Source organism: Cygnus olor, chromosome 1 (assembly GCF_009769625.2).
Source record: "Cygnus olor isolate bCygOlo1 chromosome 1, bCygOlo1.pri.v2, whole genome shotgun sequence".
Classification (NCBI taxonomy): domain Eukaryota; kingdom Metazoa; phylum Chordata; class Aves; order Anseriformes; family Anatidae; genus Cygnus; species Cygnus olor.
The window spans coordinates 66,200,808-66,226,116 of NC_049169.1; the positions used below are offsets into that span (position 1 = coordinate 66,200,808).

The 25,309-nt window shown below is 50.3% G+C and overlaps 1 protein-coding gene across 2 annotated transcripts; it reads right to left on the bottom strand.

The window, feature by feature from the left end:
* Positions 1-2,742: 2,742 nt before the first annotated feature.
* ADA2 (adenosine deaminase 2) lies at positions 2,743-20,806 on the bottom strand. Of its 2 annotated transcripts, none has more exons than XM_040562732.1 (10): positions 20,599-20,806; positions 19,307-19,632; positions 16,994-17,219; positions 9,692-9,902; positions 8,029-8,156; positions 6,839-6,929; positions 6,384-6,492; positions 5,453-5,610; positions 4,388-4,590; positions 2,743-3,502 (listed from the first exon to the last, which is right to left on the bottom strand). In XM_040562732.1, exons 2-10 carry the CDS (start codon positions 19,617-19,619, stop codon positions 3,394-3,396), a joined length of 1,548 nt encoding a protein of 515 aa, XP_040418666.1. In that variant the 5' UTR covers positions 19,620-19,632; positions 20,599-20,806; the 3' UTR covers positions 2,743-3,393. The 2 variants fall into 2 exon arrangements, with proteins under 2 accessions (XP_040418666.1, XP_040418673.1); XM_040562739.1 differs by having other exon boundaries at positions 20,595-20,745.
* Positions 20,807-25,309: the final 4,503 nt, after the last annotated feature.

Here is a 25,309-nt window from a genome sequence, read left to right on the forward strand (position 1 = left end):
GTAGGCCTGTAGGGTCAGGTTTCACCTTTCTAAAGGCTTCATCTGGAGGGACCTGGACAGGCTTGAGAGGTGTGCCTGTGTGAACTTCATGAAGTTCAACCAGGCCAAGTGCAAGGTCCTGTATCTGGGCCAGGACAATCCCAAGCACAAATACAGGCTGGTCGGAGAATGGATTGAGAGCAGCCCTAAGGAGAAGGACCTGGGGGTCCTGGTGTATGAAAAGCTCACCATGAGCCGTCAATGTATGCTTGCAGCCCAGAAAGCTGACCGTACCCTGGGCTGCATCAAAGCAGCGTGGGCAGCAGGGTGAGGGAGGGGATTCTGCCCCTCTGCTCTGCTCTGTGAGACCCCACCTGGAGCCCTGCGTTCAGCTCTGGGGCCCCCAGCACCAGAAGGACATGGACCTGTGGGAGTGGGCCCAGAGGAGGCCACGGGGCTGATCAGAGGGCTGGAGCACCTCTCCTATGGAGACAGGCTGAGGGAGCTGGGGCTGTTCAGCATGGAGAAGGGAAGGCTCTGGGGAGACCTTACAGCGGCCTTCCAGTGCCTAAAGGGGCCTGCAGGAAAGCCGGGGAGGGACTCCTGGTCAGGGAGTGTAGTGATAGGACAGGGGGAATGGCTTTAAACTAAAAGAGGGTAGAGTTAGATGAGGTATAAGGAAGAAATGTTTCACTCAGAGGGTAGTGAGGCACTGGCACAAATTGCCCAGAGAAGCTGTGGCTGCCCCATCCCTGGAGGTGTTCAAGGCCAGGTTGGATGGGGCCTTAGCCAACCTGGTGGGAGGTGCCATGACCTATGACAAGGGGTTAGAAATAGATGATCCTTAATGGTCCCTTCCAACCCAACCCATTCTATGACTCTTCTGCAGATCTCTTCAGACCTGTACAATCTGAAACCCGCAGTGACTTCTGTGCTGTAATCCCAAACATCACCCACTGGGGGTTCCAGATATTGGGCCATGTCACGTCACAGCTGCTGATGCCAAGTAGGCGAATGACCTAATGCACAACAGGCACTTTCTAGGAAGGTGATACTGGTCCCAACAAGTGTTTGGCAAATAGAGGAGCTATCCTTGCTGCTAACACTTGCAGGTAATGAGGAGGGAGAACTACAGGTAAACAATAGGCCACCAGTGCTTCAAGCCATCAAGACACCATATGCAGGATCATCTGAAACCTTTCTAATGCAGAAGAAAAGGAAGAGGCACAGATCAACCTGTGCTAGGGAACTCAGCTCCTCCCACACCAACTCTCTAATGATTAGCTTCACCTTGGCAGCACAAAGGCTTGACTAAGGGAGAAGCAACACATGGTAAATACAAGATCTTCTTCCGATCACATACAGCAGAGCTGAAATATCGGGGAGGGGGCGGGACACACTCAGAGGGACTTGGCTTTAGGTCACTGGTTAGCAGTCATTCATCCTACCTGTTTACAGCAGCTTTCCTCAGCAGGATTACACATAAGGCATTTTGTCAGTCAGTGGTTATGGGATTGCAAGGAATGCCTACATCAGGGACTGAGCTCTGTGTACTTGAGGAGGAGAAGGAAAGGTAAGGTGCTTTTACACTGGCTCTTCCTCCAGTATAAAGCTCATCCCACTACCAAATCTGCATGAAGGCCCACGGAAGGCTTGCCAGCAAAGAGCAGCTGCTGGCAGATCAGAGGAAGGTGTGGGTCGTGTGGGCAGAGAGCTAGAGTGAAGGCAGCTGTAGCTGGAAGGGGCAAGCAGAGCGTGGCACTGAGTCTGAGGTGTGTGACTGCCTTCTCACTTCTGCTATCTTGGGTTTATGTTGCTGGCTTCTGAAATCCAAACACCTTCATTTTGCTGTGTCTTTTTGTTGTTTTTGCATGGGATAACCAGACACAAGTTTACAGGCTGTGAAATGTGGGCAATTGAATGCTGGGCACACAAGGAATGCACAGGTTGTGAAGCTTGATCCACTTCTGTAGTGAGTACATTTGTCTCCTGCTAAGGTGTTTTAACTGAGGTTGGTGGAAATAAGCACTGTGACCAGGCAGCTTGGGAAAATTAGCAGGAAACATCAAGAGAGCCAATTTGCTTAAGATGGTCAGATCAGGAAATGACAGCCCATGTTAAGAAGGGACATCTTTCAGCAAGAACTTTTGCAAGTTCTCCCTTAGCTGATGTAACCAGGGCAATTGCACTGACGTCAGACAGGTGCTGGTCAATCCTGGCTGTGTGCTTGAGCTATGTGTGCTGATGGATTTTGCTGAATTTATTTAGCACCCCACTTAAGATTTTTTTTATTTATTTTTAAATCTCCCTGAAATGAGATGTTTCCCTGATGTTTTGGGGCTTGTTAAACAAGGGAATCTGCTTGTCTAGGCACTATTTATCATGCAGCTGTTGCAATACCTTTTTGTGAAAGAACTGGTAATTACAAAGGTCTGAGTGGATATACTGGATATCCATAGTCTGAAAGTAGTTCTCCGCCAAGGTGAGTATCTGTCTGATGTGCTGAATAAGGGCACGTTTGTGTGCTGAGCTAGGTAACAAAAGCTGGTAGTGGAACCCCCTAGAATCAAAAGGTGCTTCCTATAAACAGAGAGGCCTATGTTAGCACATCCCAGGGCAGGCTGAGAGCTTAATTAAGCTGGATCTGGGAAGGTAGGGAGTTCTTTTCTCAGCTGAAAACTGTTTTAATTTCCCTATGACCAGAGGACAGGGAAGAAGGGAAAAAAAAAAAAAAAAAAAAAAGAGAAAAAGAAACAACTGTCATCAAATGAGGCACCTCTTTTTGGCTTTGTGATCTCTGTATGACCAAGCTTAGACAATCTGGGAACATTTGTACGGGTCCATCTGCCTGTTTCCAGCCATAGTAAGTCCTGAAATAGCAGACATCAGACCTATGACTGGTTCTTCGACCCAGCAGTGCTATTTTGGCAGCAGGCCCAGGGTTAAACATAACAAGAGTCATTTTCAGTCCTTGCTTTCCTGAAGGTCAGTGGCCCAAATGGCTGGATGTTTGTCTTAGCTGTTTCCGGACAAGGTCTGCGCTTTGTAATGATAAGGCGAAATTCAGAGATCCTCATGTTGGCAATCTCCCACTAAGTCTAATTAGAAGGCATGTTTTTCCTGAATAACGATGTCAGGATTTGGTCATTGGCAATTTTTAATCTTTTTGACTATTTTGAGCAGCGTATTCTGCTGTTGTTGTTACAAAGGCTCTCTGCTTCATTTCACCTCCAGTCCTAGACTTTCACAGGGTAATGCAGCTCATGCCTAGCTTACCTGAGTAACCCATGGCCAGATGAGACTTAGGGGTTTGTTCGTCTGCTCAAGTCACATGGAAGAAGCAGGCTCCCTCTCAGCAATAAGCCTGGCTCACTCTGGCTTGCCAAATGCCTTCTGAGATGGGTCTCTTCCCTTCTAAAGCTCCCTCAAAAAGCTATCAGAGAGGTCAGCCACAAATTGGTCCCATTTTTTCTGCCAGACCTCTTTGGCCTTGGCTTTCTCATCCGGTAGCATGGCACTGTATCTGTGAGGAGAAGAAAAGCCTGTATCAGCCAGGAGACAAGGGGGCAGCTATTTCAAGATCAGTGACCACAATGAAAAGGCAGGAAGCAGCAACAGATTAACTCTTTCAGGACATACCTAGGCTGCCCAGAGTACCACCATACAAAGAGCCTTGAGCATCCCAGCATACCAACAGCTACTGAGTCTTGCACTGTGAGAACAAAACAGCTCAGCCTCCTTAAACTAGGGGCTCGCTGAGGAGCACCGAGTGCCTAGTATAGAAGAGAAGGCTCTGCTGTTGTTTGAGGTGCCCCATGGACTTGGTCCAAATAGGTAAGAAATAAGAGTTTTTGTTGTCTCCCTGGCCATGCAGGGATTTGGGATTGGCATGGGATTTGGCAAACAGTCAGAACTCTAGGAATGTGGAGAAACTCCCTGGGCACCATAGCTAAACTCTTTTGGGTCATTCATAGCTGTCTGGGTAAACAGAAAAAGTGGTTAAATGCACTAGAACTACATGCTAGTAAATTGTTTTCCTGTGTTTCCCAAGAGGGCCATGGCAAACACCAGAAAAAGTCAAATTCGTGCAGAAATAGGCAAATGGTATGAGGACATAACGTTTCTCTCCTATGCAGAGTCAGGCACTGGAGGCAACTTTGCAAGGGATGAAAAAGGGTGAAGAAAACTGAGACACTTGATTAGAGAAAGGCACTCGAGGGCATGGACAGGAGAAGAATCTGGGGTCCCTGTGTCCTGCTCTCAGAGGAGATGCACACAGAGCAGGCTTTGGGTAAACAGAAGCCCAGTTTATGTGGCAGAGGAGACACAAATAAGGTGGATTTTCAGAGAGCAGCCTAATGTTCCCCTTAGCATTGCTATGGCTAGATGAGAGAGATGAGGGACTTACTTTATGGAGTTGAGTGCAAGTTGTTTTAAGGTCCTCAAGTCGGCATCCATCCCTCCAATGCCCATGAATACCTCATAGAAGTCATAAGAGATGCCCTTGGCCCCAAAGACAGAGGGATCATCGGGGCTAATCACAATGGGGTGCCCTTCAGCCATGAGGCTGGCTGCGGGGTGGCTCCTCAGGTCAGATACCAACAGCAGGACCTCAGTGGGGAAGGGCAGGAGACAACACCACGTCAGGTTATTGCTGTAGCCACGTTTGCATTACAGCACCCATCACTCCGTATACCTGCTATAGCTACCTGGGCCACCAGGTAGTCATTAGGGGGGGAAGAGTCAGCAGAGGGCTGTTAGGAGCACATTAGGGCATAATGCTCTGAACTGCTGCAGGAGGAGCCTACTTTTCTCCACTGACTATACAAGGAGATTGGTTTCTTAAATTAATCACCTAAATCAAGGCCAGTGGTGCAAATAACATCTGTTTATCTATAATAATTTAACTGAGCATTTCAGTAGTGGTCTCTTGTTTACATCTCTGCCCTGACGCTTAGCCCAGGGCACCTGGAGCTGGTATCAGGGTTCTCTCCCTCAAGGCCCACTCCAGTGCTTCTCTGCCCCAGAGCATTCATCCTGCTGTGCCCAGGGGACAATGTGCACCACGCTAATGTGCTGCAAAAGTTTCTCCTGGCTATGAGTTCTACAAAGTCAAAAGGACTCTCAGTTGCCATCCCAGCTTCTCAGCCTCTGGCCCTCCTGGCTTTAAAGTATTTTCTTTACGTCTCTTTAGGCACCTCCCTGGCTCTGGGCCTCATCTCCACTAGGGAGGACTGCCTTCCCAGGTTTCCCTGGATAAGAATTTAAATGATTTTGAGCTAACTGGTGTCACAAGCCTTATACATGTGCAGTGTGCATCTACAGAGCAGACTGCAGCATAATGTGGTGCAAAGGAAGCTGAGCCAGCCTGGGTGCAAGAAAACATCTGGCTGCCCCCCAGCTCCCTGCTGCTCCTCGCTGCTAAGGCAGATCCCATTCCAATGTCCCAGTCCCAAAGCTTTTACCAACATACCTGGTTGGAGATGGGACAGACTTCTACAGGAACATCCCTCTTCAGAGACAATTTTTTGGCTATTGGGTGTTTAATGAGGGCAAGTCCATGTCCAATCCGACTGGTATTCAGCAGCAGAGCATCCAGCACATTTTTGTCTACAGAGGTGCCCTGCCAGTCTGAGCAAAGACAGATGAGAATCACTGCAGTGCTATAGGGAAACACATCTTCTCAAACTGCTAAATGGTTTTGTTAATATGTGTCTCAGTTGCAAGGTAAGAAGATTGCTCATGTTCCAAGTTCATTTTTTCAGTGAAATGGGAATCCAGATCTGCTGAGGACATTGCTCAGCATGGAGATAGCCACTCATTCACCTAGCTGTAGGTGTCTGCAGTATTGCTCTCACAGCTAAGCTAACCTTGCTGGTCTCTGCTCATAGTCAAGGGAGAGAAGTAATCATTTCTGAGGAATAGCTTGTGCTTTAGATGGAGAGGCAGCATACCTTAGAAGTGCCTGTTACTCAGCATGGCTATAAAGGGAGCCCAGGGTAACTAGTTCAGATTTAGACATTTTCTCTGTAGATGTCAAAATTTAATAAGCATAACACACTAGTCAGATATAACTGTCATGCATATTTAAGATAAATCGCACCCATATGGACTGAACTATATATTGGGACCCACAGCAGCAACAGCTCTTGTGGCATGACTCCATATTATACACGGGGCAAAGATGCTGACCAACATGAAGCCTACACTCAGGAGCAGGGAGCAAGTAGGGGAGGTGCCATGTAGGAAAGCTGCAGCAACAAGCTGATGCTGGGAGAAGCACAGGGAAAACAGACCATGCACCCCCATCATCTTGATGTGGCCAGACTTGCTGCTTCTGTGCTTTGCAAGAGTTCAGCTCCTACCTCTGTAAGCAATAACAAGCCTTGAGCCCTCATGCTTACCGGTCTCTCCAGCATGGAAAAAGTATGGCAGTTTGACCCCCAAGGAAGATGGGATGGTCAGAGCATCCTTCAGCTCCCACAAAGAATGACCTTCATCCTCATTGCCAACCTGGGGAGGAGAAAGAGTATTTTTGAACACGCTCTGGAAGATGGTGGGTCTCACAGTGAGAAATCACTACAGAGTGCCAACTGCATTGAAAGTACAATGCTGTGTTTCAGGTGTCGGATAAGGGGATGGTTATTTCAGGATGGGGTAGTGTTTTTTTTATTTTATTATTATTATTTTTTGTGGTTAATTACTGCCAGTAAAATCCTTAGCTAGAGGATTTTTGATTTGTTCACACTGATTTCAGGACAGCAGCAGATCCAGCTCTGGTATAACACATGCCATATATGCATGTAGTTATATTTCACCTCTAGGGGTTAACTCAAAGCCACGGAAGAAATCCAGTTACCAGGTCGAAGCCTGCCAGGGTGTCTGGGAAGCGGGCTCTGAGTGCCATGGCAGTGACGATGGCTTCTTTAATCTGGGAAACATTCAGCATCCTAAAAAGCAAGAGAGAGAAAGCAGTGCAGAGGCTCGCATCCACAGGCCTGCCTTCTTTGGGTTTGTTTGAATTGAGAACAGGGGCCCTCAGGGTTATTTCCAAAATGCAAGTTGCTCCTGAATCTGACAGCCAGCTTCAGGTCTCCAGAGTAATGGCAGTAGAAAATTGATATTATGAAAGGAAACCCCTGAATGACCAGGAAATGCCTGGCTAGACAATTCAGTCACTTGAGGTGAGGCATGCTTGTCTAAGACTCGCTGGCTTTCCCATACACCAAGCAGGGAATGCAACAGCATGGAGAGAAAATGTTTCAATTTTTTTTTTCCTCTCTACCATTACGCTGAGGGGTGGGACAGCCGCTGCATTTCAATAGCGTTTTACATTTAGCTTTCCCCCAGCTCTGTTGGACTTGAACATCACAGTGTGTTTTGCAGGCAGGCTCTGTCCATACCCAAGCCGGCCAGAGGCAAGCTCTGAACTGGAAACCATGCCGTGCCGGGCCAGAGTGAGCAAGTACTGCTGAGAGGTATGTTATATTTGCTCAGGATCACCTCACATGACTTTGTGGCATCTGGCTGACTTGGAGAGCAGCCTTGTGTCTGCCCGTGAACAGCAGCACGAACATACCGTACAAAGGCTGTCGGGGGAACGGCGTTTGCAGGGTCCGCTGAGGACCTCCGCAGTGCTCGGTGCCCACGCTCAGGAACTGCTGTCCCTGCCTCGGCCCCCGCCAGGAGGGAGAGCACGTCTGGGCATGGGAGCTGGGGCAAGCAAATGCCTTCCCCTTGCTCATTCCTGCACTCAGGGGCTTAACGTGGATGTTTGTCTCCTGGGCATATGCCACGAGCTGACCCCAGTCGTTTCACACGTATGCAGATCTATATAGATGATTTCTCACCCCCAGCCTTTACCACGTGCCAGGGAAATGCTTTAGGAGTCAAAACCCCAGGTATGATGATGTGCACAGGCATGGCTAAGCAATGGTAGTGCTTCTAGCCCGCCCCCCAGAAAACTCCGCTTCTCCTGGCACCGCCTGGACACCTTTCCCACCACCACCACTGCACAGCCAGGTACGCACAGCCGTGCTCAGCCTCTACCTGTGCACTGTGAATATGATCTTTGCTCCGAGAAAGTCGGGGTGCTCCTCCACAAAGCGCCGCGTCACCTCCCGATATGTCGCCACCGACCAAGACTTATTGTGCCGAGTGCCATCCAGTTCGTACACCTGTAGGACAAAGAGCACGTGGCAAGCAGGAGTTAGAAGAGGAGTTTTGTTAGCAGGTGGGAGAAAGGAACTGAAGAAAAACTTTGGAGAAGCAGTGCTCTGCAGTCCTCTCAACGGGGCAGCAAAAGCAGTTAAAACTGTTCAGGACATGTTCTTCTTGAAGCATTTACTGGCTGGTGAGGAGCAAGGAGCAGTTTTCCTGCCTAGAAACACTGCAAGAAACGAGTTTCCCCATGCTCAGACACGGCAAGCAAGCGCTCTTGAGTATCCCAAGGAGACTGCAGCCTCTGCCTTTTGTCTATATCAGATGCTGGTACATCTTTCCCAGCCACGTGGCTGCTCACACATGCTGGAGAAGAGCAGCCACTGCGTGTGCAAGGGCTGAGCTTCAGCTCCAGGCTAGGGCTGTGCTGTGCGACCTTCCATCAGTCACTTAGTCTTGCCACGGTTTCCCAGTTCTCTGGCTGCAAACTGGGGAAAATAATCTGTTTTGCACACTCTGTCTCATCAGCTTACTTTGCGAGTTCCTTGCTAGCAGGGTTACACGCAGGGTTTTGCCTGCAGGGTTTAGACTCTGCATGACCCAGCTGATACTAACCCATGTAGGCCCTGCCTGGATCCATCACAGAGGCTGAAATCGCTCTGTCCTCTCTCCCTTTATCCTTCTCTCCTTTCTTTGCCTTTCGCCCTCCCCCTGCACCCTCCAGCAGTCTCAGCCCACCTTCTTGCTGCCCCTGGGTGCTGCTGCCTTGCACTGCCCTTGGCTAAGCCCCCGTGCTCCGTCACCTCCTGGTGTCCCCTTGCCAGCACCCGGGGCCACGGGGTGGCTGCAGATGATCGCAGGGATGTTACCACCACTGCCGCTCATAGGAACCTGGGGCTTTGCACAGTTGAACTTGCAAACACAGCTGGGGCCAGGGTGCTTTTCAGCAATGTTTGCTGTTTCGTGTTAAATCCCAGCTTTCATTTACTTTACTTTGGTGACCGCTTCTGGCGGGCTTTGCTGCAAGGCAAGCTTTTGCAGCACTGGTGCTGTTGTCCCAGCCTTGCAGAGCCCCCACGGCCACACTCCCTGGCTTGGAGCAGTTAGTATAGTATGCTGGTCAGAGAAGTCATCCCGAAATAAGCTGTGGGTTTAAAACAATGCATCTGTTCCAGGATAAGTCTCTGCTCCAGGTGGGAACTTACTCCCGAGCAGGTACAGCACAACAGGTGGTTCTGGCGCAGACGGAGCTGAGGTGCATCTTCCCAACCAACAAGATTAGACACGGCTCCCAGCCAGGTGGTCCAAGGCAGTTTGTACTGGTGCCACAGTCAGTATCTTCCTTAGCCGTTAAGAACAAAGTGTCTCTTGCTTTCAAGCCCTTGAGCATGCAAATCTCCAGCAGAGACCTTTGAATACGATCAAGCTTTTCCAGCATCCTTACAAGGCAAGGTATGCAAACATCCAAAAACTGAATTCAAGCTAGGGCTTGAGACAAGTTTGGGAGAAATAAGGATTTAAAGGAATACTAGAGAAGCCAAAAAATACATACCGGAGGCAGGATAGCTCTTATCTCAGCATACTGTACGTTATCCTCATAGAGCTCCAGCAGCCCCTGGTAGAAGTAGGCCTTGAACACAGGTGCATAGCAGATAAGTCCAGAGGCAATGAGAAAGACTTCTTCAAACCTTTTCCAGATGAAAGTCTGGGAAGGGTAGGCCAGCTCAGGGGCATCCGTCACCAGAGTCAAGTTCCTCATCAAGCTGCAGAAAAGGGTAAAAGGAAGAGGAAGAATAAGGAGAGCAAAGTTTACTGGTTTTTAGCATGCAGAAAGGCACCAGCTGGCAGCTTAGTGTTTGGTACAGAAGGAAACAGGATTCCTCAAGGTCGCTGTGAGTTTTGCTCCCGGAGGCCAAGCTTTGCAGATGTGACACTCTCCCATCTGTATGCTGTGGGGTGATGTAGGGCAGCAGTACCCAGCTGTGCTCAAGAGGGTCATGTTCTCTGGGGAGGACCAAGAGCAGGAGCAGAGCAGTGCCTGCCACAACAGGGGCCCAATATCTAACCCAGAGACTGATGACGGGGCAATACATATAGGTGTAACGACTGGTGCGACTAGGAAGCATGCAGGTCATTTTTCTGCCACCTATAGTTACTCCTCTAATGGCTGGTACAGATAATACCTGTATCCTCTGACAAGTAAAAAGCCATAGACTACATGTCGAGCTACAAGGCGGGTAAGACTTGATGTTCAAAGTGCCCACCATTTTGAGGACAAAATCTTGAGAAGTAATGAGACTTAGAAAAGCAATCATGACGTTTTTACATCATAAGAATTACACTCTGCTATCCAGGAGTACACTTAATCCAGAAGTAGGCTAGTACATTACTCGTACAGACAATATATTCTCCCAAACATTTTAAATACATCTAAGAGATGTTGACACCTGTCCCTCTGTTCACCACTAGACGATCTCCAGGAGATGCTAGGGCTACCACCAATGTGATTACTAACCTGTAACTCTCCCTGGTATCTTCACCTTGTCAAAATGTGTCATCTAACATGGGCAGAGGGGAAATGACTGAGAATCAGAAGTCTTTTCCCCCTCCCCAGTGAAACAAACCTAGCATCCTGCTTGCCTTGCTGGTAACTTCTTTAGGTTTGTCTGCTGGGAAACAGCAGGTAGGAATCGCAGGTCATGGCTTTCTCTCACTGGGACGGAAACATGCATGTCCTTCACTGAATCTGCTGGTCTGTAAGCCTCTTTAAGAAACCCAGAGAGGCAACAGGTCATTTTATCAAGCAGAATTTCAGGCAGTCGTCAACTGCAAGACCACTGCGGGTAGTGCTGCGGTGATAGCTTGTGTTCAGGACAGGGCAACCACACGGCTGTCTTCTGACCAGCTTTTAGCTTTTGTCCCATGCAAAGCATTGCCTCTGGCAGCAGCTCTCCTCCACTGGCCGCCCAAAGAAGGGTTTGTAATAAGTTTATCAGGCTGGGGGGCAACATCTGAATGGCAGAGCAGGGGGTGATGAACTTCATTCCTGGATGGACAGCCTGAAGCCACCACAGCGAGGTGTGGAGATGGGTGCTTGCAGACAGGTGGGCTTGCCAGTCCGACCAGGCCTGATGTTTATCTAGGCTTGAAGGCTAAGCATGTTCAGATAGAAATACCTTTGGCCACACTTCATCTTTCGTCCAAGTATGTTGTTTCCCTTGATAAAGCTACTGATCTTTAATAATGTTTGGTGTTTGAAGTCTTGCCCCCCATCCTAGTGCCGTACTTCCTCCTGCTATACGGGAGATGTGGGTTTGATTTGAGCTCTTATTATCTTGTTCCAGGAGGCTTCTGTGGATGGAATTAAAAACCTCCCTCCCACAGACTCAAAATGTGACCTGGTCCAGACCCGTAAACTAAGACATGCCGCGCAGGGACATCCCTTTTGCGTCCCTCCATCCTGACCATGCCATGGAGCCAGCTCCCCCAGCACCTGCCTGTGGGCTGCCACTCCCCTCCCCGCAGGCCCTCTTCCAGCAGCTGCAGTTTCATTTCTTCTTCACTCAGCTAATTTCTTCGCTGGGAACAATTTCAGAAACAGAACTGTACATAAGCAAAGATATTTGTACCACGTTAAGGATGAGTTATTAAATGCTGGCCAGTCAGGAAATTCAGAGTTCGGGTTCCCACACCACCTTCATCTCTGCCCTTCTGCACATTACAAAGGGGCCTCTTCTGCAGTATCATGCAAGGCTGGGTACCCCCAGATACTGTCCAGGAAACAACGCGAACCAATGGAGAAGCTCAGCTGTGTCCAGGGAGGCACAGGGTCAATGCTCCATGCCGCTGTGGCATGCGGCATCTCATCTGCATCGCGGCATGGGAAGGGACACCAGAGCATCACCGCAGAAACCAGGAATGCAAGAGCCAGGGGCACCTCTAAGGAGCTTATTTACCAGTGGCCTCCAGCAAGAGGGTGTGCTGGAGGAGATCTGGCGTGGGAAGAGCCCGGCTCCACAGCAAGCCCCTAGGAAAACAGATGCAGCAGTGCCACCTGAGCCAACCATCCCGCCCAGCTCGCCCCAGCCCTGGCCGAAGGGGAGCTCCCCGCCACTGCTTGCCCCAGCCCGCGGCACCACAGGAGGAACCTCCCTGCAGATCGGATCAAAAGGCCACACAAGCCCATGCTCGCTGCCACACACAGCTTCGCCTTGGATAAGAAACAGCATCCAGAGGGGATTCCAGCGCTTTTCTCCCTGTATCCTTCAACAAGGAGCGCGCACACTGCTCCATGCCCTGTTTTAAACTCGAGCCGTATGAACACAACGTTGTTTACCTAGCCCGTGCTCTTGGGCTAGATACAGCAATAAATCCACACACCACCCTGCTCCTAAAAGCACATAAATCAAATAACATTTTTTTATAATCTCCTTTCCTTTAAGACTGATTATTGATCCCTATAACTGTTGGAGATTTATTGTGTAGCGGTGATCCAGCCTTGATAACCTGATAATCTCCTAAGGGCTTAGGCTGGTAATTTTTTTGCCACAAGGAGGTCATGCAGATGAAGCAAAGCTTCATAAAGGCATTTCTGCTTATTTTCTGGAATGGGCCCTAGCCAGTGATCAGGTGCAAACTACAAATAGCCTTCCATGTCATGTCATATATGCAGTGAACAATGCTATTGCAATGCATATGCCCAAAGGGGCACAACGAAAACAACCAGCTAAGGATTATTTATTTTCAACCATGCTTTTGCTTTTCTCTTTTCCAGCTTTCTTTTCTCTTTTGCTTTCTCGCACAATATAATGCAAAAGTGAACAGTTTCTTGTTTTTAAAGAGTATCTTTTTCCTGCTTCTTTTCCTATCCTCTATGGGTAATTATACCCCGCTCCTCACCATAGTATCTGAATGTCTTCCAGTGGTGCATTAAATAGTGTGACTAACATCTGTCACATGTGGTTCATTTGCTTTCTCTCTCTCTCTCTTCCCCTATTCTTCTCCCCAAGGGGAGACTTGTAGAGGGAGTGGAGCGCTTTGTTTCTGTACTGGGGTTTTTAATATATTTTGCGCAATGTGCCTACTGCCCTATTTTCCCATTAGATAAGGCAGTCGGAGGACAGGGAGGGGAAGGTGATGGAGGTCCACTGGTGCCTGGGGACTCAGCCAGCCGCAGTGTCAGCTCGCTCGCAGATGACTTCATCCTTGCGACAAGGAGCGCTGCCACCGTGGGAGCTGCGCTGCGGGGCATGGCCTCCATCCCCAGGCAATCGGGGCAGGGGTGGTTTTACAAATATCTGGAATGTCAGCACTGCTTCCCTTAAATATCGGGGGTCATGCTTATTGGGAGCCCTTGCTTTAGAGGCTGTGGCAATTATGCTGCTCCTTGAGGAAAAAAATGGCATTCTTCTGTATCATAATTGGTGGCCAAGTAAATAAGTGAGGATTTATTTTTTTTTAAACTTTCAAAGCAAAGTTCCCTGCCTTTCTCTGTCTCCTAACCCATGGTCTCTTGACTCTCCTAATAGCATCATTTGGAAGCTTACCAGTAAGAGGATACTCCAGGGTCTTGGCGCATACAATTTGTGTTTTGGATATGAATGATAAAACCTTCTTTTGAGGTGAACGAACAAAAAGACTTACTTCCAACAGATGCACTCACATATACATATAAATGTGTGTATATGTATATATATATATAAATATACAAACAGCAAAAACGTGATGTAGTTATCTCCCTCCCTCTTGCCTTCCCAGTCAGGAACATGGTAAGGTAAGAGAGGTGCAGCCCCTGGGAAACATTTTCATTGTTCTCTTTGTGTTTGCTGATCCACGCTATCCTGTTTGAGAACCCTTCCCTGCAGCCATACTCCCTTGATACTTCCTTGAAACCACCCAACTATCCATCCGTTCCTCCCTCTGACATCTGCTTTCTCTCAGCTTGTCAGTGCTCAAGGGCAAAGAGGAGTGCAGGAAAAGAGGTAGCCTGGGATGCACATGTTCAAGAGACTGGGAGAGTTTCCAGAAACTGAGAAGCAGAACAGATTGGGGCCGATTCCTGGCTAGAGACCTATTTCCAGGCAGCCAAAAAACATTCCTAACCCTTAGACTAGTACCCAGGGATTAGATGAAAATAGGGAGGGGAAGAGCCTCAACGTGGCTGGTGTTCCTGTGTTTGCACATTATGTGCAATGACTTCTCTGCAATTTTGTGGTGAGCACAAAAGGGCAAGGAATGAAGGACAATATAAGTAGGTAAGTCTGAGCACCCAGGATGTAAGAGATCCAGGTTTGTACTTGGCTCTGGAACTCATTTGCTGAGGAAAATCCGTTCATTGGTCTTTTCCTCAGTTTCCCCTTCAGCCCTTTGTAAGATCTTTGAAGCTGTGTCTGTGTTGTGTCTCAGAAGCCCTGCTCTGACTTGTGGCATCATCTGATAAGTAGCACAAAAGGAGAGGAATGGGATAACAATGCTTCTGAGAAGTCACGTTCCCAAATAGGACTATTGGGAACAAAGCCATGCACAGCCCCACCCTCATAGGAGTACAGGTTGCCATCACCTCTAGCTCAGCCAGGAGGGGATGTCAAACCAAATACAGTGATGGGTTGCTCCTGACAAGGGCCTCAAATGCCCAGTGCAATTGCTTGTGCTTTAAGAAAGTGAAGCTGTTTCAACATCTAATCTCTTGCACATTATTTATGGGTCTCTTGGTGGGGCTGAAGAGTGCTGGTGCCATGGTCTTTCCTCATCGCTCCCAGTAGGAATGGAAGGGAGATAATGGGGAACCGGTTTTCTCTTTGAAAGAAGTGGGTAAGTGATTTCTCACTGGATCTTATTTCTTCCATCCCGTGTCAGAGCAATAGTGCCTGAGGGTATGAAAGGCTGGGAGCCCTGGGCCTGGCACTGCCTTCTCCTTCCCTTCTGGAAGTGCTCAGACCTCTGCAGGGAAGGAGCGGTGGGTGCTCTGGGTGTGCCCTCGCAAGGCAGAGCTCCCCTTGCTGTTGTCGGGCCGGGAAGGCCACACCATGCCAACGATCTGACAGCTCCTCAGCTTCCCAGCCCGACCTCCTTCCTAGATCTGCAGGGCACGGAGCCCAGACTGCTTCCATGTGCAGGCGGTACCAGAGATAATAGGTCTTTATTTAGAGACACATGCACATGCTCTCACTGCAGAGCACCATAGCCCAAACCATGAAGTTTCTCTTAGGAAATGCCACAATTAGGGTCACCCTCACCACCTTCATCCCGCCTTCTCCGTGTACGTTAGCATCGTGACACTGATTTAACTACATTACACCACATGCTTTTTTTTTTTCCACAGGACCCCAGCCCCCCGAGCTCAGCAGACAGTGGTACTCTCTGAACAGATCACAACTCAATATTTTTCTTTGTCCTCATCACTCAGTGTCTGACTTCATGCATTATTTAGTGCATGCTATCAAGCCCCTGAACACAACGCAGAACCACACGCTTCCCCCGGCCTTTCAGCAGGGCTTTGTCACGGGATGAATGGCCCCTGGACGGGGAGATAGGGCTTGGTCTTCCTGTCACCACCGTCTGGAGAGGGAGCCAGGCTTTTCCCACCCACCTGCAAGTAATTAAATGCTGGGTGGCTGTTGGGCAGCCAGCTAACACCTGGTCCTGATAAAAGGCTGCCAGCAGTTGAGGTAGGAGCTGCCTGCAGGGAGGGAGCTCCTGCAGGATGGAGGGTGATGCCTTGGGGAGCAGCCTGGGGTGTGAGCTCCTAGGTGGCTATGGGAGGTCTGCCCCGTAGGGAGAGGAGCTCTGTTAGTTGGTGAGTGTGAAGGAGGGTGCCAGGCTGAGATGTGCCCCCCCGCCCTTACTTGGGGGCAATCCTCAGCCCCTGGTGCCTGAGGTCCCTGTTGAGAATGAATTCCTCAGCTACCTGACCTTTTCATCCTGTTCTTCATTGTCTCAACGGATGAGGCAAGGCCCTTCACCATACAACCCTGTCCCATGCTGGGAGCACGTCCAGCCTGGGTGCTGAGGAAGGGTGGGGCAGGTCATGTAATACAGCTTAAACCACTGTCTTCAGCATGTCTGTGCAATGGACCACAGTGAGGGTGCACAGAAAACCTAAATGCTGGCAGCCTCTAATTCTGGTGTACTTAATGCTACAGCCTTCAAGTTCTTACATTGCTATTGCCCCTGTACTCGGCTCTGGTGAGGCCGCACCTCGAGTACTGTGTTCAGTTTTGGGCCCCTCACTACAGGAAGGACATGGACGTGCTCGAGCGAGTCCAGAGAAGGGCGACCAAGCTGGTGAGGGGTCTGGAGAACAAGTCTTACGAGGAGCGGCTGAGGGAGCTGGGCTTGTTCAGCCTGGAGAAGAGGAGGCTCAGGGGAGACCTCATCGCTCTCTACAGTTACCTTAAAGGAGGCTGTAGTGAGGTGGGGATTGGTCTGTTCTCCCACGTGCCTGGTGACAGGACGAGGGGGAATGGGCAAAAGTTGCGACAGGGGAGTTTTAGGTTGGATGTTAGGAAGTACTTCTTTACCGAAAGGGTTATTAAGCATTGGAACGGGCTGCCCAGGGAGGTGGTGGAGTCACCATCCCTGGAGGTCTTTAAAAGACGTTTAGATGTAGAGCTTAGCGATATGGTTTAGTGGAGTGCTTAGTGTTAGGTCGGAGGTTGGACTCGATGATCTTGAGGTCTCTTCCAACCTAGAAATCTGTGTCTGTGTCTATTTGCTTGCTTTGTATGCACAGCTTTAAAAGGAGCTCCCTGCTTCCAGAGCAGCAAGCAAATGGGGGAGTTGGACCAGAACAGTCCTGCTGGCCTGGCAGTGCTATCACAGAGTATTGGAAGGCTCACACCTCATGCTCACTCACCTGTTATCAAACTCAGTCACGTTGTGCAGCTGTTTTCGGTAAGTCTCTAGCAAAACCCACTCGGAGCACTGGGCTGGCACTGGATGAGGAGGGTGAGGCCTGGAAAACCGAAAGCGAACAGTGCCCGTGCGGGTGAAGCACACGTAGCAGTCCGGGAGGTAGGTGGCATTGTACACCAGCCAGTCCACACTCAGCATGGCATAGTCGTGCAGGTGTAAGACAGCACCTGGGGAGAGGAGAACCGATCCTATTGAGACAAGGCAGTTGGAGCAGAAAGGAGGTTTAATGTGATGAGAGCTTGAGTTTGCCCAGCCAGGGGCATCTGGAGATGCTTCCAGATGGCTGTGACTGACCTTTCCCAGCAGAGACTGCCTCCCTATGCTGGGGATGTGGCCCCTCTGCACGAAGCGTGGGGCTAGCAGAGCATTATGGCTCCCTGGGAGCAAAAGGGGAATCAATAGGGATCTCTGCTTCCTGCTGGGATGGAAAATGCTCTTTCAGACTGGTGTTGCTGAGAGCTGGCTCAGACCAACCTGATTTAAAGAGGTGCGCTCACAGTGGGCAGCAGTCTACAAGGTGGGCCTGGGGCAAGCCTCTGCATCTTAGCTGGCTTGTTCCCAGCCTCAACTCTTGCATCTAGTCTGTGTGTCTTCCTTCCTCTCTGAAACTGTGGCATACACCAAAATCACAGACCATGCCACAGTGGGGAACTGCAGTCAGATAGAGAAGTAGCACCCACCTCTCTCTCTTACCAAATGTAGGTTTACTTAAATTCTGCAACTGTTGCTGGCCAGCACCGTGGGCTTTTGGGATGCTCTGTTATTGTGTGGTGTGTTGGCCGGTCTTCCTGGCATAGGAAGCTTCTGCATACTCACCTTCCTCAGCCCATCCTTTCATTTTGGTGAAATCTTTTTTTGCAGAGATTTTTTTGTGCTATTGGTGCTTGAACTAAATTTCTCCTTTGTAAAGGAAAGAAGTTGAGAACTCAGGCCTCACAGGTATGTGCTTTATTAGTCTAAGGGACATGTCATAATCTAAATAGTTTTAATGCCCTTAGGAGTAAAGGGAGAATATGACTAACAGGAACATGGGCCTCAGCATCTAAAAAGGGACCAACTGGAAAGGTGGATATATTGTTCAGCCATATGGAGGTATGGACAACTTTCACTGCAACTGTCTCTTACATTCAGTTAAAGAAGGCACCTTGTTCAATGCTTCTGTCTGAACCAGAGATGCAGAGGGAGAAAGCAGCCAGCTAGGAGTCAATGACTTTCTCCAGCAATCACCTCAACCTCTCCACTGAACTGTCAGCAGCTCAGACATGGAGACATAGGGCTTGCTGCTGCTACCCAGTTTAGGTGGTTTGGATTTGCACTTGCCTAAAGTATCCTCTCTTCTCCCCCTTTCCAGTGCAACCCAGAGAACTGAGCCTTTGAATGCTGCTGTGTCCCAGGCTGCTTGTCAGAGGATGCACAGTACAGCATGTTGAAGGTACTGGACGATCTCATGCTGTTATCGAAGGTAAATGGTTCCAAAATGCATTTAAAACTAGTGTGTGCTGCAGAGTACAAAGAGACTCTTCTGGTATAAGGCACGGCAGCCCATCATCACAGGGCATGCTGAATGATGAGGGAGAGGCAAGGTCTCAAAACTAAAGACAAAAGGACTAATGTCTGCCTTTATAAGCAGAAGTCTCATGCAAGTGCACAGAGCAGAGCCTGGTTAAGAAAGCTTATTGTATTCTCATAGCCTTTTGTGTTGTATTCTATGGGTCACATAACACAGGCTCTGACTTGCATTCAACAAGTAAAAATCGTGCAGTATCAGAGGCAGCACCTTCCTCTTCTAGTGCCTGCAGTCTTTCAGGTGTGTACAGAACCACATGCAGAAAAACATGTTGGGGTATATGGCACTTCCTGCTGAGATGTGGGATAAGGTAAGGTTGTTAGCATGGCTGTGGCTTGTGTGGATAAAGGAAAGGCCCTGGCTAAAACATGCTGAACAAACATGGACCTCTGTGGTGTCTTGTCTTCACCTCCTCTGCGCTTGCCTCACTTTTCAAAGGCTGAAAGATCCACATTGCAGGTCACACTAAATGTACAATTGCTGGAAACATGTATTCATCCAGCCCACACCCCTCTTCCTCTCTCCCCCTGCCCCCAGCTGACAGGCAGGGCTCTTCCTGCGACCCAGCCAGCACTACTCCCAGTTCATGAGCTTGCCTGCAGAGGTCTGCTGCATCTTGCTCTGGCGTAGAAAGCAAAAGGCAAGAGGAGGGTGAGTAAGACGAGCAACTGTTAAGCCGACGCCTACCTTTTGGCATGTGCTTCAAGATGCTGAACACCGTGCTCTGGTCAATGAGGCTTTTTGCCCGAAAGAAGTGCATACTTGGTGGGAACTGCCCCACATTCATGGCTGCTGCAACCTCCTTCTTCTTGAGGCTGACAAGCTTTGTGCTGAGCTGCTGCTCCTGTTTGCTCAGCACCAAATTGCCACCTGTCTGGTGGGCTTTCTCCTCTTCCATCAGGGAGTCTCGGTTCTCCCTGAGCGGGGTTGGAAGGCAGAGAGAAGCCAAATTCAGGAGAAGGCATGCCAACCTTATGCTTTGCCCAGATGGAGGCTTCATCTTGTAGCTGCACCTGGTGCATGTGGGGAAGGAAATCAGTGTGTTAGCATAAGCCAGGAGGTGACATCTTCCTAGTGACCCACTGGGACATAAAACTGCTGGCCTAGTCTGCAAAAGTGGGTTAACTGGGTGCTCAATGGAGGGCGCATCTGGTGGTGATGTCCCCTATACACAGCATCTGTATTCACACCCCAGTGATGCTGTTTGCATGGGGCAAGGTTGTGGGCAGGGTGAGGAGAAGATACCAGTCCCTGGTTCAGGCTGTCAGCATGTCACACAGAGCTGTGGGGTGGGGAAGGTCTAACCCTGGAGCTGGGGATAGCTGAGGTCAGGACTCTGGCTTGCAAGCTGGGATGGAGCCACCTCAGAGCAAGGGGTACTGGTGGCAGTAATGCTAGCACCTTGCCAGTGCCCGATAAGGGGAAGCGAGGCCACAGTGCTCAAGGTGAGCCTGTGATCACATGGGGTGCACAAAACTGTAGGGCTGATCTCTGCTATTGAGAGAAGACCTTGTTGCGCCTTTATAGTATACTCCAGCTATCGGAGGGGTTAATCTGCAGGCAGAAAGCCCCACTGCAGCCACAGAGGCATGTCCCTCCCTTGCAGTCCCGGAAGAAAGGGAGAATATGGGGGCAGTAAGGGATCACAGGAGGCAGGCACATATGAACTTGGAGAGCTCTGCGCTTCCCAAAAAAGCACAGCTGCAACATAATCCTTCAATGCCAGGCTTCAGTGACCTTCCATGCCCATCCCTCCAGACCAAAGCGGGCTGGAAAAGTCTGAATGTTTTGGAACAGTTCTGCATGTATCCCACATCATCTCCCCGCTTGCACGCATGCCCCTTGCTCCCAGCCTCTCCCGCTGGGATGCCTCCATCCCGAGGTACCGGGGGAGAAATCTGCTGGGCCTGGCTCTGAACCGAGAGCAACAGCCACCCCGAAAGGCATTATCTTGTCCCTGGGCAGGCTGACTCACTCACAGACAGCTCTCCTGCTCCTCGCATCCAGCGTGCAGGCAGCAGGGCAGGGTTATCGTCTCTCCGGCCAGCCGGCGCGGCCGCGATAAGCAGCGGGCTGCGTCCCGGCGAGGCACTGCGCGGAAAGTTCCTCTTCCTGTGCTGCAGTTTCAGCTTGCTCAGCTTTTATTTACCCGCGCCCCACCCGCCGTCTCCCTGCTGCTTCATGAATATATAAAGAGGAGGGAGGCCGCGGGGAGGCCAGCAGAAAGCGGGGCGCAGGCGTGCGGCAGGCCAAGGCAGCAGGGTTGTCCACCAAGCCCCTCCAGCTGCTGCAACGGTGGGCTCATTAACCCCTCCCTGCCGAGCGAGCGGGGCTGGCCTGGGCAGACCCTCTGCACGCCATGAAATGCCTCCATGGCTTTTAAATATCCTTGTAGAAACTCTTGGCCACCCATTCCCAACACAGGGATGTCCACTGGGCTGCTCCAGCTTGGCTTGCCTGACCTGATGCAGAGCGCCACACGTGTAGTGCCAACAGCACTGCAAGCTGTACTTAATGTTTTTTTTAACTGAAAAAAAAAGTTATATAGATATTTGTAAAGGTAGTTATAAGTCATTTTGCCTGCTCTCTGCCAGGTGTGCGAAGAAGGCTGGCCTCAGCCCAACCGGACTCACCAGGGCTGCATTTGGCATGCAGGCTGGGGGGCTATGCCAGGTGGGGGGGGCGTATGCGCTGATTTCTTGAAAAATCCCAACAAATACTGTGATTTCACCGTTTTATTTCTCACAGTTGAATGGACTGAGCTTTAAAGTTATTTGAAACAGATGTTACATAAACAGCTTCCAGTGGAGAACAAAGTCCACTTGGTTTAATTTAATCCAAATTCTATTTTAATTTTTTAATAATAAGAGAAAGATCTTGTAAGTCAAGAACTATTGAAAACAACCTGCAGCAATCAGAGACACTGGTTCCAAGGCATAGAAAGTCAAATCTGGTCAATGACGTGTGCCATTCTATCAGCTGGGACCACTGCAATGGATTGAGTCACGGGGTGCACAGGTCCCCCAGCATGCCGGTGGGATGCCCATGATCTCTGCCTGCCCCTTCCGATCTGCTCACCTTTTGCTGTCATCAACATCATCCCTGGTGGTAAATATAATAATAATAATAAAATAAAAATTAAAAAAACACCACAGGGCTGGCTGCTTCTGTCCACGTGGTCAGAGTTTTGGCATGTCCAGGGGGTGGCTGTGCGGTACCCCCTCCAGCAGGACAGGATTCTTCTGGAGCCCAGAGACGCTGCTGCTCTCCAAGGGAGACAGAGAAGCAGCAAGACAGCCCAGCCACGCGATGCTCTGCAGCCACCATCAGCTGATTTAAACAACCCAAGGGTGAGAGGTTTGGGGAGAGAGGGCAGGGCAAAGGACGGGGAGTGGGAAGGGATGGTTTGGCAGGGACAAGTGTTCTGCCTGTAAATGCCTTAGAGGAACAATATAAAGGAAGGAAGTGAATTGCTCAAATTATCTCAGAGCACTAAAGCCTGGAGTTGGGGCCATAAAACTAAATTCAGGCTAGGCAGTTGGAAAGCTGTCTCTGCAGTGAGAAAGCGGGCACCGGAGACAGGTTGCAGGGGAAGAGCACAGAGAAGGGTTAAAATGCCGTGCGAAGGGCCTTAAGCAGCAGTTGATAGCTGGGCGGTAGTCTTAGAAATGCCTGCCAGGGCCTCAGACATTTGCTTGTTTTGCAGCAGAGGCTCATCCTGTCAAAGCAAGTTTGAGAAACAAAACTGAGGTCCGGTGCTAGAACACTTCTTTAATGGGGCTTTGCCACGTAAGCAGCCTCAGCCACTGCCAGGAGAGTGCTGCACAGATGTTGGAGCACTGCGCCAAGGAATAAGAAGGTGCTCGGGATGCTTCGCTCAGCCTCCCTGGGAACCAAGGCGTGGTGGGGGAAGGCTTTTCCCGTGCGAAGGTGGGTTCAAAAGCCCCTCTCAAAGCTGCTGTGGGTATGGCAGTGTGAGATGCAGGCATGCTGCTCCTTAATGCCCAGCTGCACATCAGGTGCATGCGGGGCTTTAATTAGCCGGGGGCCACCACACAGTGCTCGCAGTGAGTTCTCCCTGGTGCAGTTTCAGTTCTGTACTCCAACCAGTTTCTTTTAAACCTCCCGAGTGTCTTTGACACTCTCCTCCCCCGTGTCTCCCCACGGTCCCTCCTGCACCCTCCCAGCCGTTTGCACATCTGGCTGCCTGCTCCCACCCTTCAGACCCTGGGGTGCAGGCAGAGGGGAAGGACCACAGGCAGCAGCAGCACTGAGCTCGTGGACTCGTGCTTCTCGCTCCATCTTCCAGCTCAGCACATCACACAGTGCTTTGCAGCATCCTGTGAAGTCCACCCTTCTGCTTGCTGTGTGCCACTGCAGTTACCTTCCCCAAATTAAGGTCCTACAACACATTTAGGTGATTTCAAAAGCTACAGTAGTGACAAATCCAGCCAAGGAGCGGACCAAGGGCAGCGCAGGCACAGCTGTTTCCTGTGTGGGCAACGCATTTTGCGCAAGCCAGATCCAAACCAGGGAGCATATCTGATAGCCCAGAGGGTCAGGGTGCCTCGCAGCTCCTTAGCCTTCCTGAGCTTGCTGACATCGAAGCTGTGTGGTGGAAATATCACTGTAAGGCCAGAGAGAGGAGGTCAGAGCCGAGAGATGTGCTCCCAGCTCTCCAGTCAGATATCCTTTCTGTGCCAGCTGCCTCGTTTGTAAAAAGGGAGCAGTCAGCTCCCTAGCTACCCTGCTTGATCACAGCACTGATTACTTACAGTATCTGTTGGTGAAACAGCCGCACTCCTGCAGCCAGCGGCCAGATGACCGCAGTTTTAAAGCCAGTAGGCACAATGGTCTGCCTGTAATTCTGAATGAAAACTGTGCAGTGGGGCGAGGAGGTGGAAGATGGCTGTGTGTGAGCAGACAGTGCTGAACAGGGGCAGCCTGTGCTGCTGGCACCCTATCCTCCCTGCTAGAGCTGGGTGAGCTCACAGGACAGTCCCTGCTCCCAGCACATGGTCTCCAGCCCCCAGCTGATGCCTGTGAATGCTCGTGACATGCAAAAGTGCTAAGTGCTATAAATTGTTGTTAAGAATATACCAGCCCAGATTGTTTGGGATGATTAAAACCTCCCCACTGGCCTGCTAAATAACCTCAGCTTTGGTCTGGCTGGGCACATGTTGGTATTTGTTTTTTATTTGCCTTTTTTCTTCCCCTTTGTGCCCAGCCAGGCAAAAATATGGGCCATTTACCAGCCAAGCGAGGAGGTCAGTTGGAGACTTGCAGCAGAGGGGAAGCTGGGCTGCTGTGGGTCATGCTGGCAGCATTGCTCCCCAGCCTACAGCCAAACTCGGCTCACCCACAAGATGCCCCATCTGCATTCAGGAACTTGCCTTACCCTTAGCTGCTCAGCCGTGCCTCTGTCCATCTGTCCTTCCTTCCTCCTCGGCTACATCTGCAACTCTCTGATGATTTAAAACGAGTAAGACTCTCAAGATGCCCCAAGAGCTGGATCTGGTAATGGGGAGAGCCAGGGAAAGAGCTCAGCTCCCAGGTTACCAGTGAATCACGTGGCGAGTGGAGTCATTGATTTGCAATCACTGCCTGCCTCCCAAATAGAATAGCCGTGAATTCCTCTGACCAGCGACTGAGACGAGGAGCTCTGGGCTATTCCCAGCACAGGCACAAGAATTCAGCTCTTGGTCCCAAGAGCAGGTCTCACAGCTCCGGCAGCCCCATGGCTCTACCCATGCTAGCAAGTGAAGCTGGCAGCACTCACCTGCAGCAGCCTGCACGCAGGCCGGCCTGGCACTGCGCTGCTGCTGAGCTGAACTCTCCAACAAATTGAGTCTCTTGTTTGGATTCTCTCCCTCTCCTACCTGTTAGGAGCAGAAATGAGTGCAGACCAAGCAATGGAAACGTCCTGGGTTACCAATGGTACGCCGGCTTTCCTGACTGCCTTGGGGTGTCTGTCCATCACCAGGCTGTATTGCCTCCCACAGATCAGCTTGGTTTTGAGGGGGCTAGCCCTACAACAACACACAGGGCAAAATTTTTTTCCTAAAAGCCATAGTCCATCCCCTCACTCCCTGCCTCCTACTCGATCCACATGGCTTCCCAAACCAGGGCCTGCTCTCTTCTCTGCCTCTCCCTCTCATCAACCACCTGAAGCAAACCACACTTCTGCCCAGACTCATCATCCTGCCCTGTGCCACAGGAGGCCTTCATGCCATAGTGCAGAGGAGCTGAGTTTGTCCCTGGTCATTCTGCTACTGTCAGTGTCACCTCGGCCAGGACACCCAGTGTCTCCACAGCCTCAACCATCTCCTCGTCTCACTGTCTCTCAATTTCTCTGCATCCACATTACCTGTGTTGCTCCACCATCAAGTGGCCTCCAAGCCTGATCAGTAAGAAACACAAGGCCTTGGCCACGACACACCCTTGGTTTCTTTTCCTCCTGTGCGTGAGGCAAGCAAGACCACATCTAGAGCAGGTGTATATTGCAAAACTAACAGCAGTGAGGAGCTCCTGAGTTAAAGTCTGAGTGCTCTCCCCAAAGTGTCTGTCTTGTAGCCAAGCTTTGTCCTGCCTAGGCAATCCTCCAGACTTTATTAAAGCCTCAAGATGTCAAAACAAGGCTTCTGCCTCGCTCCCTTTGGAAATAGCTCCATATACCCTCACAGCAAATGC